The sequence below is a fragment of the Euleptes europaea genome, chromosome 1, assembly GCF_029931775.1.
Source record: "Euleptes europaea isolate rEulEur1 chromosome 1, rEulEur1.hap1, whole genome shotgun sequence".
NCBI classification, from domain to species: Eukaryota; Metazoa; Chordata; class Lepidosauria; order Squamata; family Sphaerodactylidae; genus Euleptes; species Euleptes europaea.
In genome coordinates, this window is record NC_079312.1 from 62,553,561 (window position 1) to 62,566,805 (window position 13,245).

Here is a 13,245-nt window from a genome sequence, read left to right on the forward strand (position 1 = left end):
TGCTTTCCCTCCCAACTTGAGGAATTACTGGAATGCAAATCACTAGATGGATGAGGAAGGCAGCATGGTGTGTGGGAGGTAAAGGGGGGCTGCAAGGAGAAATGGTGCTGGATATAGGTGGGAAAGTGTGGAAATGGTTACCCTAAGGCTAGACTATTGCAGTGCACTTTACATGGGCCTGCCCCTAAAGAAAACTGGGAAATTCCAGTTGGAACATGCATACCACACCCATTCTACAGACACACTCCATTGGTCATCAATTAGTTACCGGGTTCGGTTCAAGGTTCTAGTTATCACCCACAAAGCCCTTAATGGCCTTGGCTCCACATAGTAGGATTACCTCTCCTGCTATTGTTTCATTCTAAGTCTTCTGAAGGTGCCACCTTGCAAATGGATGAGATCAGCAACTGCCCATTCACTAGAGGTGCCAGGCCTACTGCTATGGTGAGGTCTCCTTCTGGCAGCCCTCAGTTCCTGCCACCACTTGAAATGGCAGTGGGAGGAAAAAAATTAAAACAGCGACATCAATTGCGTTCCTATATCACTATGGATTACCACAGAGTTTGCAGTGATTCCTAGAGCTAACCTATGCTACGATCAGCAAAAGACAAAAGAGACCCCCTCACCTCTGCAGGAGTATATCGTATACCTTGCAGCTGTGGAGAAGTTTACATCGGGACCACAAAACGCAGCATACAAACAAGGATAAAAGAACATGAAAGATACTGCAGACTTGGCCAGCCTGAGAAATCAGCAGTGGCTGAACATGGACTGACACAAACAGGACACAGGGTCTTATTCCAAGACACTGAAAGACTGGACAATTCTACCAACTATTTTGTCAGATTGCACAGAGAAGCCATTGAAATTCATAAACATCAGCACAACTTTAACAGAAAAGAGGAGAGTTTAAGAATGAATAAGGCTTGGCTTCCTGCCCTGAAAAACCTCCAGACAAAGACAACATTCAACAATAGCCATACAGATTAGCTTTGGATTACACACATTAACAGATCACTTCAGGATACAATGGTTCCATATTAACATACCATACCCTCATTAGCACATTATCTTGATACTTACAGGACAATACTTTTGCAGGACAAAACTCAGCTCAAACCCAACCCTTTCTGACTATATATTACTCTTCCTACACCCTTGACACTGAGAGACACTGTCCTTCAGTGTTACTACTCTGAAGATGCCTGCCACAGTTGCTGGCGAAACGTCAGGAAAGAAAATTCCAAGACCACGGTTACACAACCCGGATAACCTACAAGAACCAATGAACTCTGACCGTGAAAGCCTTCGACAATATTTTTAACCTATGGTACTTCTTGTTTTTCCCCGGAAGTGATGTCAGCAACATGCCCCCACCCCCAACCCACCCTGTTTGCTAGGATTGGACTGGCAACCCTACCATTCACAAGCATTCTCTGTGGTGGCTCTTGATTTGTGTAATGGCTTGCCTGAGGAAGTCAGACATACACACCCTGCTATCATTTTGCAGAATATGCAAAACAGAAATGTTCAGGGGGGCATTTTTATAAAGGAATTAGAACTGTAAAATAATGGAACAGTTCAGGAGATTGTTTTATAAGGGAGAGGATCATTGCTTATTGCAATGTTTATTGTATATACTACTTTCCTTTTACTGCATTATATTATACCTTGGTAGTCCACTTTCTGCATTAGGGCATGACATGCCTAGACCATCCCCCCCTTGTTTCATTGTTTGTGCTGTATTCCAGTTTCTGTCCTCCTGCATTGTTTATTAGGGGTTCTTGCTTTCTAATTGAACTAAAATTTGTAATCTTCTGTGAGTCTCAGTGAGAAAGGTATAAGTGAAGCAAATTAAGTAAATAAAAAATCAAATCCCCACCCTCCTATTCACACTAATCCCAAATATGCTTTGTATATTTTGTTTCCAGAAAAATCATACTAAATCAAGCCTGGAAAAACACACAGCAAAGCAGGGGAAATCCCTGAAGGATGACTGCATGTTTATGTCATGTGGAAGCAAAAAACCCTCCATCGTGGTGGGGGAGGGGGAACACAGAAAAAAACCTTCGCTTTGAAGTGTGAGTATGGCAGAATCTGTTGATAAATCAAGGGAAGGCTTACTGGCCTACTACTTGCACACCATCACGAGAGGAAGGGGCAGTCCATTTAGTCTCCACACACACACATGTTCATCATTCATCAATGCTGCAAGAAAGAGCAAGGAGACACAGACTCTCCATCTGCCTGGCTGAAGAAAGGCCTCATCCCTAGGCACCGAAACATCTGCTGCTACCTGGCCCTGGTTGCTAGGTAGCACACTTCAAGAGCTGGAGCTATTCTCTCACAGCCACTGCAGAACCTTTAAACAGGAGCAACTGAAGCAGGAGAACACCTCCCCACCCCCTGCTTTCATAACACTCGCATAAAAATCAACAACCCTAACTGTATTTTAAGGTATCTTTCAGTCAACTTGTTCTGATGCATTAAGTATTTCCCTCAGTTGGCAGAAATATGTACACAGGTACAAAGAGAAAGGGGGGTATATAAAGTCAGAAGGCTCCACAACCCACAGGGCCGGTGTGCTACATTATTATGCAGTGAACAAATGAAAACAAAACCGAGTCAAAAGATCAAACCATACACTCAGAGAGGTGTGGTCCACTCTTCTATCAGAAAGGGCATGTCTTATGGCATCAACAGTTAATGAACTGACAAAGCAAGATGAATGTTGTACATAAACCCATACAGATGGACAACTGGGTTTTGTAATGCTCCTTTCTCTATTGAGACCGGGTTTGGTAGTGTCAAGTCTGCATATGAATTCTAACTCAGCTGAAACTCTTTTGAATATAAAAACCAATCTTCTATTTGGGCAAAACTCTATCACCTCAAAGTTATTTACTTATCCAGTTGCAGAGAAGAGTTGGAACGGAATTTCAGAAATGTCTTTCCCCTGTGGCCGGCTCTACTGATGTAGCATCAGAAACTATTCCATTAGTAATTCCAGAGGGGTAGTAGTGGTAGGCTGCTGCAAAGAAATAAAACATGAGCCCAGTAGCACCTTAAAGAGTAACTCAATTCATTTCAGCTTCTGTGAGCATAAGCTCACTTCTTCAGATGCATAGAAGTGTATATCCATTAGGCTCAGTTCAATACCCAGCAGCAGGGTGGGGTGAGGGTGGGTTGTTCAGTAAACATCTGAACCATCCCAAATGTTACAGATAAAATGTTTTGGGGGTCATTAATTCATAGGGTCACCATAAGTCGGAGGCAACTTGAAGAAACTTCACACATACACACATTTCTGGCAATCTGTTATCTGCTGGACAGCAGGTAATTTAAGCCTATTCCAGTTCTATTACCAGAGCTATATTTAGGGCAAATTGGATGGATCTCCGTACAGACAAAGATACCCTCGACTTTCATTACAGTTATCATTGTTGTTGTTGTTTTGTTGTTGTTTTTTTGGTCCTTCAGGGTTGAAGCCTGGCACTAAAAGCTACATTCAGACTTCAGTAACAGGGCTTTCTCCTGCAGCCGCTGTAAGGGAAAAAAAATCCACATCTTTCAAAACACAAACAAAAACACGGATTCCAGGGAGGCATATCAATGGCGCCGACAGAGGCGTCAACACGCGTGCAAGAGCCCCAGCCCACACAAGCCACACAAGGCAGCAAAAACCGGAAGTGGTAAAACGGGCTGAACCACTGCACACTGTAGGGGGATCTCACATTGTTCACTCTTCCCCCACGTACAAAGAAAGAAAGTGAGAAAAGCGCTAAGCCTTTGCACGTTTTGCTAGTTTTCTCTATACACGGAAGAAATGCAACTCGGCCTCTGCGGTGTGAGTAGTAGAAAAGGGCAACAGTCCAGTAGCACCTTGTGAGTGTATGTGTGTGTGTAAAGTGGCGTCAAGTCGCAGCCGACTTATGGCGACCCCTTTTGGGGGGTTTTCATGGCAAGAGACTAACAGAGGTGGTTTGCCAGTGCCTTCCTCTGCACAGCAAGCCAGGACTTCCTTGGTGGTCTCCCCTCCAAATACTAACCAGGGCTGACCCTGCTTAGCTTCCGAGGTCAGGCTCGCCTGGGCCATCCAGGTCAGGGCAGTTGCACCTTAAAAACTAACAACAATATTTTCTGGCAGGGTAGGAGCTTTCGTGAGCCACAGCTCACTTCTTCAGATACTCTGCGGTGTGAGTTAGTTCCGCTCACGTTATCGCTACCCCTCCCCCTCAAGACCTCCTCCTGAGGAGGCGCTCTTCCACTAAGCGCGAGGAGGAGGAGTGGGTGGGGAGACGGACGTGGCGGGCTGGGGAGGCCGGCGCGCGGAGGGAATGACGTCAGCGCCGCTCCCGCCAGCTCGGAGCCTATTGTGACGGCGCAGCTCCGAGTTCTTCCGTGGAAGGGGCGGAGCCAGAGGAAGTCCGCTCTGCGCGGCTGGGTGCGGGCTGCGGGGGGCTCGGGAGGAGTGCGCCTCGCGCGATGGTTTACATCTCGAACGGTGAGAGGCAGGCGGGCGGGGGGGTCATTATGTGGGTGGGGCGGTGTCAATCATACCCCCCCTCCGCGCGCTCCACTCTGCCTGCGATCCTGCCGCAGCGGGGAGAGGCAGTAAAAGCTCAGCGACAAGATGACGCTGCGTGTCCGGCGTTGATCGATCAAGGGTTATTGCTTATCCCTCCCCACATAGGTTTGGGGAAGTCTACTGATAGTATGACAGAGGGGTTGAAGGGGAGGTAGTTGTGAATGTCCTGCATTGTGCAGGGGGTTGGGCTGGATGACCCTGGTGGTCCCTTCCAACTCTGTGATTCTATATCCAGGAACCTCGCAATAAATAAATGGAGGAGGGAGAACTAACCGGCAATCAAGTTGTGTATTTTGTGTTTGGCTGTGTCACTTTTAAGTGACCTGAATAGGGGACAGGAAGCAAGAGAGCTGTTTTAAATTGGTGTCTCGGTCTAGCAGTATCAATTTCTGAAATGCACCAGTGTCCTGAAAGTTGTTGCCCTTTGCTGCCACAAAGATTATTTTATCAGGTCTCTTGTCTTTCACACAAGCTGGGAGGCCAGAAGTGACGCTCATTTATGTGCCTTAATACTTGAAAGAAAGTAATTCTTGCTGCCTCTGCTACCTTCATTTTAGTAATGCCTATTGATACATATTAATACCATTGAGTTCTGGGAATGATTTAACTCAACAGGCATAGGATCAAACTGTGTTTGTCGTATGTTGATCGCTGGTAAATGTTCTAGGCCAGGACTGTACTACCTGGGACATGTGCACTCCTTGTTAAGTAGCGGTGTTCCCTATGGAGGTGGTTACTGATTCAGTGTTTTCAGTGCTGCTGCTGTGCTGAGTGTTCGGTTTGATTACTGTGGAGCAGGAAAAGAAACCCCAAGCTGATAGCTTGAATCTGCTTTTGTCACTCACAGATGTACGTAAACACCAGATTCTTATTACTAGGGTGTTGGCACTAGAAGAACTGTGAACTTAAAATGCCAACTGCAAGTGGAATGGGCTGGAGACTTAATGCACCTTGTTGATGATTACCGATCATATTTACCCAAAAGGAAGATGACCCTGAATGTAAGACAACACTCCCCCTGAAATATTATACACAAAAAAATCTTATTACTATATATAGTTGTTTGCAAATTTAAGGTAACCCCTCTTATCCGTGATGGCAGACATGGAGGGGGAAAATAGTCCTTTTGGTAAATACAGAAATACCTGAAGTTGATTATTTCACTGTGGCTGCACTGCTTTTCAGCTGCAGAAGGTGCAGTGGCAGGAAGATTGGGGATGTAACCCTACCTGTGCTCACTGACACTAAGCATAACTTACTTTGAAATACATACATCAAATAGATTTTAAGGTTGCTTTCATACCAAAGGGTTTGCAATTTTGAGGTGCATTGAATTGCCCTGCCTGAAATCTACATGGGGACAGTGCCAATCACACACACATCGAGCTGCCAGTCTGAGCAGATAATACTGACCTTGCCTTATACTGAAAGAGACTCTTGGTCCATCAGGGTCAGTATTATCTTCTCAGACTGGCAGCACATTTCCAGGATCTCAGCAAAAAGTGTTCCCCAAAGCTAGAAAAAGGGGACCTCCCCTTATACTGAAAGAGACTCTAGGTCCATCACTCATGCCAAACAGGTGCTCTTATCATTGAGCTATGGCCCCTCCCCACAGCTCTCCAGGGTCTTGGGCACCCCCCCCCCACTGCCTGGTCCTTTTGAACTGGAGATGCTGGGGATTGAACCCAGGACTTCCTGCATGCAAAGCAGAGGCTCTTCCACTGTGCCCCAGCCCCTCCCCATTGTGTTGATCACTACTACTTGACTGGTGATTTCAAGCTGTGGAATCCTAGGATCTCTCTGCAGTGCAAAACCAGCAACACTGAAGACGAATCTTTGTTTTTCATGTTTGATTATGGTTGTGTTGTTCACCCAGAAATTTATTTTAAGACAAGCAAGTGGAATGTATTTATCTATTACTAGTTTAGCACTAGTATAGCTAGTATGGGGTCTGCTATTCAAAGGAAATGGTCAATCACATGAACACATGAAGCTGCCTTATACTGGATCAGACCCTTACTTCATCAAAGTCAGTATTGTCTACTCAGTCTAGCAGCGGCTCTCCAGGGTCTCAGGCTGAGGTCTTTCACATCACCTACTTGCCTAGTCCCTTTTAACTGGAGATGCCGGGGATTGAACCTGGGACCTTCTGCAAGGCAAGCAGATGCTCTACCACTGAGCCACAGCCCCTCCCACAAGTTTGTTTCTTTAAGTAGTTCTTTGGAGCCTGGCCTCTGTTTTTGATACTATTTATATTGACATGGATTTCTTAGCAATGTGACATTTTCTGGGCGTACTGTTTAGTTTTGCATTTTCATATCGTAAAGGGAATTGCCTGCCTTTAAAATTATAAAAATGTCTATTTCTGTGACTGATAACTTCTTACACATAATAAAAAGCACTTATGGCTGTGAAATGGTACCAATCCATGGTTATTCCTTTATATTACAGGTCGAGTGTTGGATAATCGGAGTTCTTGGAGCATTTCGTCTATAACTGAATTGTTTTGGGGAGCAGTAGACTTTGTGATTCTGTAGTAAGTAAGACTATTACTCTTCCATTAAAGCATACATTGCATTAATTTAAGAACTTGCTCAGTTCTCTCTCAGTCGTTAGAAGGCCACATGGTAGTATATAAACGCAATGAATAATAGGAGGGTACAGAATGCCTATGTGCTGCAATGAACCTAATTCTTAAATCTCTCACTGGAAGTACAATTTGCATTTGATAAAGTTATACTCTGGTCTCTCCTAGGGTATGAGCAAAAATTGTTCCCCAAAGCTAGAAAAAGGAGACCTCCCACATACATATTTATTTAATGTAATAAGTAAATATAGACTTTTTAAACCAGCAGGGTTTGAGGGTTTTTCAAAGGGAAGCCATCAAGAAATTGAGTATTTCATCCAATAACACTTCACATTTCTTTATATTTTTGTGTGCAGAGGCCAGTCCTGAATTCCACAGGTACTCAGATGAACACCTTGAGGTTCCTGCCATACACAAATTTCCCCATACAGAAAATCCGTTTGTGCTGAGAGCTCCAGTGGAATATTTATTGAACTGTGAATAGTAATGCACACATTGAGTGGTCACCTGTGTTGTATTGAATGGGAGATCCTTTGCATACAGACCATCCTTGGGTCAATATGTGTATTGACTGAGTAAATTAAATAGCTCTGGAATAAAACCTTAACAGTCTTGTGTTTTGCAAGTATTAACCATAATTCAGTAATGTGCAATAAATAGGTAGTATTGTCCCTATTATATGTTTTGAATTAAGTCTTACTCAGTGTTACCACGTGTTCTATTTCACATGTGTTCCTAGATATGTATGGACTCTCTAACTTGGGTTCAGAACACTCAGCCAGGACTGCAACCAGTTTGGGGGAATTAAGCTCAGTGTCATGGGAAATCTCTTCCCACTTCCACAGCCTTGGGTAACTTGGGAACCTGACTCATGCCAATTAGGGTGGGGGACAGAACATGTGATTTAGGGATCTTTACCTGGATAGTGGTTAAGCAAGTTCAAAGTGCCTCTAATAGGCTACCAGTAACCACAAAACTGACAGATCTTTTCCAAAGCAAGTTTTAGAGTTTATTGAGGGGAATATAGGGGTACAGGAATTGGAAAGGTACTCAAGCATAAGAACAGCGAAACCGTTGCATTCACAAGGATGAGCATATGAAGAGTTGCATGAGAGGAGAGAAAGGAAAAGTGAAAGAGAGCCAAGCCCCTGCCTGAGGAACAATTCTGCACTAGGGGATGGCTACAAGGAGAAGTGGGAGTGAGGGGGTTTAAGGGGAAAGTAGAGGTTTTAAGAGAAGAGGATTGAACAGAAAAGGAGGTTACCTAGCCTCAGTCTGCTTAGCTGGGTAGAGTATGTTGTCTGTTTAGATGATCCAGAGATTCAGTATAGGGGACTTTTAAGCAGAGCTTCCAAAGGTCCCAAGGAAAACCATGAGAAGGTAAGGCTCTTGTGTGGCAACAAAATTTCTCAAAGTCTCAGAGAAAGAAAAGCAGAGTTGGCAGCCTCTGAGCCAGCAGTGGGGGGATGATTAGACTGCACAATTGTGGCTGGCAGAACAGTGATAATTACAGGAGCCGGCACAAAAGAATATCAAACAAATAATTGTAAAGTCGAGGATTTCTGGGTGAGTCCAGGTTGAGAATCTGAGTTTCCTGACTTTGATTGAGTTGGGGGGAGGGCCTTCCCAAAAAGGTTAAAAAAGTGATTGCATCTAGGCAGAGTGGAGACTTCACCCATGCCCAGGGCAGGTTGGAAGGAGACATTCAGGCAAGGTCAGTAAAAAGCAATCAAGCCCATGTGGCTGCTTGATAGTAATTAGATTTTGTACTCAGGAATATTTGTCCTTGCTAATGGAATTTCATTGATAGATCTAGATGGGTACAGGCCTCCATGGCAATGAGTAGGCATGCAGATGTCGTATTGGTAACTCAGTCTCCCCCCCAAGTTTTGGCCACTGGTTAGCATAGCCTGAGGAGAGCCTTTACCTCACATTCATTGCTAGTTCCTAAAATGGCTGCCAGAGCAAATGTAGCCAAGATGGAGTTGGCACAGAGAGGACAAATTTAGGAAAGGGGCACCTGGTAACATCGATGTGTACACTAGCTTGATTCTGCAAATAAATAACAAAAAGATATTTCAGGGTTTGTGCATACATCCTGAATTTATTCTGAATTCTCCTGAAGCAAAAGTTGTTTTCAAACATAAATGACTTGTTCTCATTTCAATTTTCAGTTGATTAAAAAAGTTAGGACTGTTATGTTAACCTTTATTCAGAGTTAAAGGTAGCAAATCAATCACTCAGTACTACTTAAGCACCATTAACTGAGTTGGCCAAAGTTTCTGATGTTGCATTCAAGTCCTGCTGAGCCCATTGATTTTTGACATTCACTTAATGCCAACTTTCATTCTTCTGTTTTAGTATCCAGAGCATCATTAATCCACATGTGGCAAGAAGAGGCGCTGCATCTTCCTCCTTTTCGGGATATCATGATGGAAGAGGGTACTGCTCTTTTGCTCTTATTTCACCTGTGTTATGAAAAATCCTCTTGTCTCTGTCTTGGTTAAAAGGAATTTCTTAAGTTTATCTACAGCCCTGTAAATAATGCATTACATATTAGATGGAAGATATTAAGTCTAGTTCATACCCAATCACAAAAAGTAGCTTTTAAACTTGGTGTGGTGCAGGAGCAAGCTTCAGGTTCTCACGTCTTTTGGATACTCAAATTCATGGACTCTAGGCCATCCAGCGCCTCGCTTTGACTAACCTCATGGGATGGGCAGCTGTTAACAGCCACCTTTGACCGCTTCCTCCAGGCTTCAAGGCTCTCTTTCCCTAGCCTGTTTCTCATTTGTTAGCCAGCAGGAGTGACATCTGTGGTGCTTTGTTGTCCATGGCCTTACTGGGGAGTGTGCCTGGCCCACCCTTACTGCTGATCGAGGGCAGGGTTGGCTGCCAGAAGGGTGTCTGTGTACCCCCCTCCTCCAGCCTGCTGGTAGGTTTGGCACTGGAGCTGACCCTGTACATACAAGCTCGCTGCCATGCCAACTTCATAGAAAATCTTATGTGTAGAGACTGTGTCAGCACCACCCAGCTTCTAAAGTTATTAGAATTTTCCAGTTTCAGGTTATGTGTATTTCAGGCTTAGCTGGCAAAGTTCTTCCTCATCCTTTAAAATCATACATATAAAGTACAGCAAAATAGGAAATTTACACCTTGTCATTCCTATCATTGGGAATTGAGAGTCATTTTGAAAGCAGGAATGGTTCTCTTCGAAATAATGTTTTTGCAAGAAATCTCATAGCAAATTCTTATGCATTTGAGTGATTTAGCCATACCTTTCATATTTTGTTAAACACTTCAGAATAGCTGACTTGGTAATAATCCAATTGCTTATTTGACAAATTGCATTGAAGGAGTAACTGTAGTTCAGTATGGTATCCAGTTAAGATTTATAGAATGCTTTTGGATGTAGAATTTTTAGTGATTTCTTTCCTTTGTTCCTTCATCAGACCTCCTGGATTTCCTCGCCGTAGAATGGGTCAAATAAAACACCTTGGTGGAGGTCCAGCTCCACCACCAATGGGTGGAGGTGGATGAGGAAGGTACAGTCTCTCATGCTCTATCATCCAATAGTGGAAGTCAGTTTACTTAGATTATTGATGTAGCCATTTTTCTCTTGCAAATTCAAAGTAACAGAAATTAAAATGCTTGCAAATAATTATGCAGTTTGAAGTAGTGCAATGAAAACTTAGCCAATCTGTCCTTTGTTTTCCTTTTTCAGAGTGGGATAATGTACATAAAACAGGCATTGAGACTGAGGAACAGATGTGTGAATGGAAAAGAAAACATTCTCCTTCTTGGTTCTAATCCATCCATGCAGTGTCCTGAGCTTTTATACCTGATGCTAGTTTGGTTTCAGTAGAGTAGATTCAGGAATGAGGAGCCGCATAATATTAAACAAGATTCTTATTGCAGGGGGGATAAAGGTTAATATTTTTAAAAATTGATTTTAATTTTTTTAAGTCTTAGCAAAAATGTGTCTCAGAGAACACATAAAACAAATAAACAGAGTTGGCCCCCACATACAATAAAGTTAAAAAACCAGGAAAAGAAGACTACGCTTACCTAGTAGATACTATGAGGCACGAAGTGGTGAGGAGGGTGTTCCACAGAGGAAGTGCCATCCCAAACAAGGCCCTGTTCCTCATAGTCACCCGTCTCACTTTTGCAAATGGGTACAAACGCCTAGCAGGGCCTCTGACTAGATTTAGACAATGTTCATGGAGGCAAAGGTGGTCCCTAGCATACCCTGATCTGTCTATTTTAGGGTTTTAAAGATGAGGACTTTGAATTGTGCTTAGAGTTGAATAGGAGGTCAGTATTACACATTTGGGTCTGATGAGATAAGTTTTCCTGTAGATGCCAGCCAGCGTCCTTGTTTTTGTATTAAGAACTAATTGGAGTTTTCAAACAATCTTCGTAGGCACATAAAGTGCATCCTGTTAATGAGGCTGAATATGAACTATGGGTATGGGTAACTATGACACTAAGTGTCACCAGTGGGACTTTGATATCTGCAGCTCTGGATCTAATAGCGGATTGAATCCAGGGCTGCCATGACTAGAGTGGAACTTGCAGGAGAGAACTTTTGTTGTGGCACCTTCTGAAGTCTCACCTCTTCAGGGAGCCCGTTCCCTAGGGTCGGAGTTACTGTAGGAAAAAAACACAGGCCCTAATAGGTGCCAAGCTTAAGTAGGGGAGAGCAGCTAGTTGGTGGCAACCTGAAGACCTTAGCTGGTGCATGGGGACCTTTAGATATGTGGGTCCCAAGCCTTGAATTGCACGTAGAAACAATGTAGCTGTTTTAAAAGGGGTATGTTCCCACAACCAGCTACTGACATTAATTGATCTGCAACTTCCTTGACCATCTTCAGTTGCCTTCCTACAGTACAGCCAGTTATTATGAGGTTATAACCATGAGGTTATAAAAGCACTGATAAGCGTGGCCAGGTCTTCTGGGTCTAAGAAAGGAGAGAGTTGGCAAACCAAATGCAGCTGACAGAAGGCACCCTTGGCAACTGTGCCCATGAGCACCCACGAGCTCTTGGCTTGCTCTGCAAATGCCATCTCCCTTCTGTCCAGCACAAGTAGTTCCAGACTCTCCAAAAAGCATCAGCTCTCTAGACCAACGTTACGACTCTCGTCTGGATTCAGCTTCCTTGTATCCCATGTGGCATGAATGATGTCACATTGTACACTTGTGCTGTGTGTCAAATAATGCTTATTTGAAAGAAAAATGTGGATATTGGTTAACCTTTTTTCTAGTGTATGTTCACCACGTCCGTCCAGGACTTAAATTCCTACTTAGGCCTGTGAAAATCTGATAGCATGTTGGTTTTTCCTGGTGCAACAGCTCCCCTGCCCATGCACCCAGTTTGTGATATGGCGTGGGGGTGGGGAATCAAACTAAATACCTCTTAAGATCTTGAAACTATTCTTTTAAATTATGTTTTTGCTTTATCACCAAAATTTCATTTTATCCATAGGTAAATGCCTGCTGTAAGAGGCAGGCAACTGGACATACATATTTGCAAGATTGAGAAGACCTCCTGAGGGCTGGACCAAGCAAGTCTGTGGGATGTGAATATGTACGTCTGAATGAAACACTGCTCTGCAGATCAGCAGAACAATGAAGTTGTGCTGGGAATTCCATCTTCAGGATCCAGTATAACTGAAATGCAGTTCTATTAAATTAATTGCACCTGTTTTACTGTCTTAAGCCTTTTTGTATCATTTGTGAACATTTTGCTTTAGCTGTAAAGTTATAAATATATAGCTTTACAAAATAATGACTGAATCTTTTTTATTTCGAAGGGGGGGAACTATTTAAAAGATCACATATTATGTGCATGAAAAAATAATGGCTAACCTCCTAGAGTCTCTGAAAAAGTAATAGATAGCCTCATTAGATGTTGATAGCCACATTTATGTTGATAGCCACATTTAATGATTACATTTCTTGTCAAATGCAGCTTCTTAATGAGCAGCTTTCAGATGGTTCTAGAGGTCCTAAAGGCATCATGATATGAACCCATTCCTATTGCCACATGATATGAACCCATTCCTA

General features: G+C 43.3%; 1 protein-coding gene and 1 non-coding gene across 2 annotated transcripts; one reads left to right on the plus strand and one right to left on the minus strand.

Moving 5' to 3' along the window:
- The first annotated feature begins 4,447 nt into the window (after positions 1-4,447).
- SELENOK (selenoprotein K) lies at positions 4,448-12,882 on the plus strand. Its single transcript, XM_056863399.1, has 5 exons — positions 4,448-4,504; positions 7,040-7,124; positions 9,537-9,617; positions 10,628-10,720; positions 12,665-12,882. The coding sequence occupies exons 1-5, from the start codon at positions 4,486-4,488 to the stop codon at positions 12,666-12,668; spliced, it is 282 nt and encodes a 93-aa protein (XP_056719377.1). The 5' UTR covers positions 4,448-4,485; the 3' UTR covers positions 12,669-12,882.
- TRNAG-GCC (transfer RNA glycine (anticodon GCC)) lies at positions 6,707-6,778 on the minus strand. Its single transcript has one exon. It is a non-coding gene; the product is annotated as a tRNA-Gly (tRNA).
- Positions 12,883-13,245: the final 363 nt, after the last annotated feature.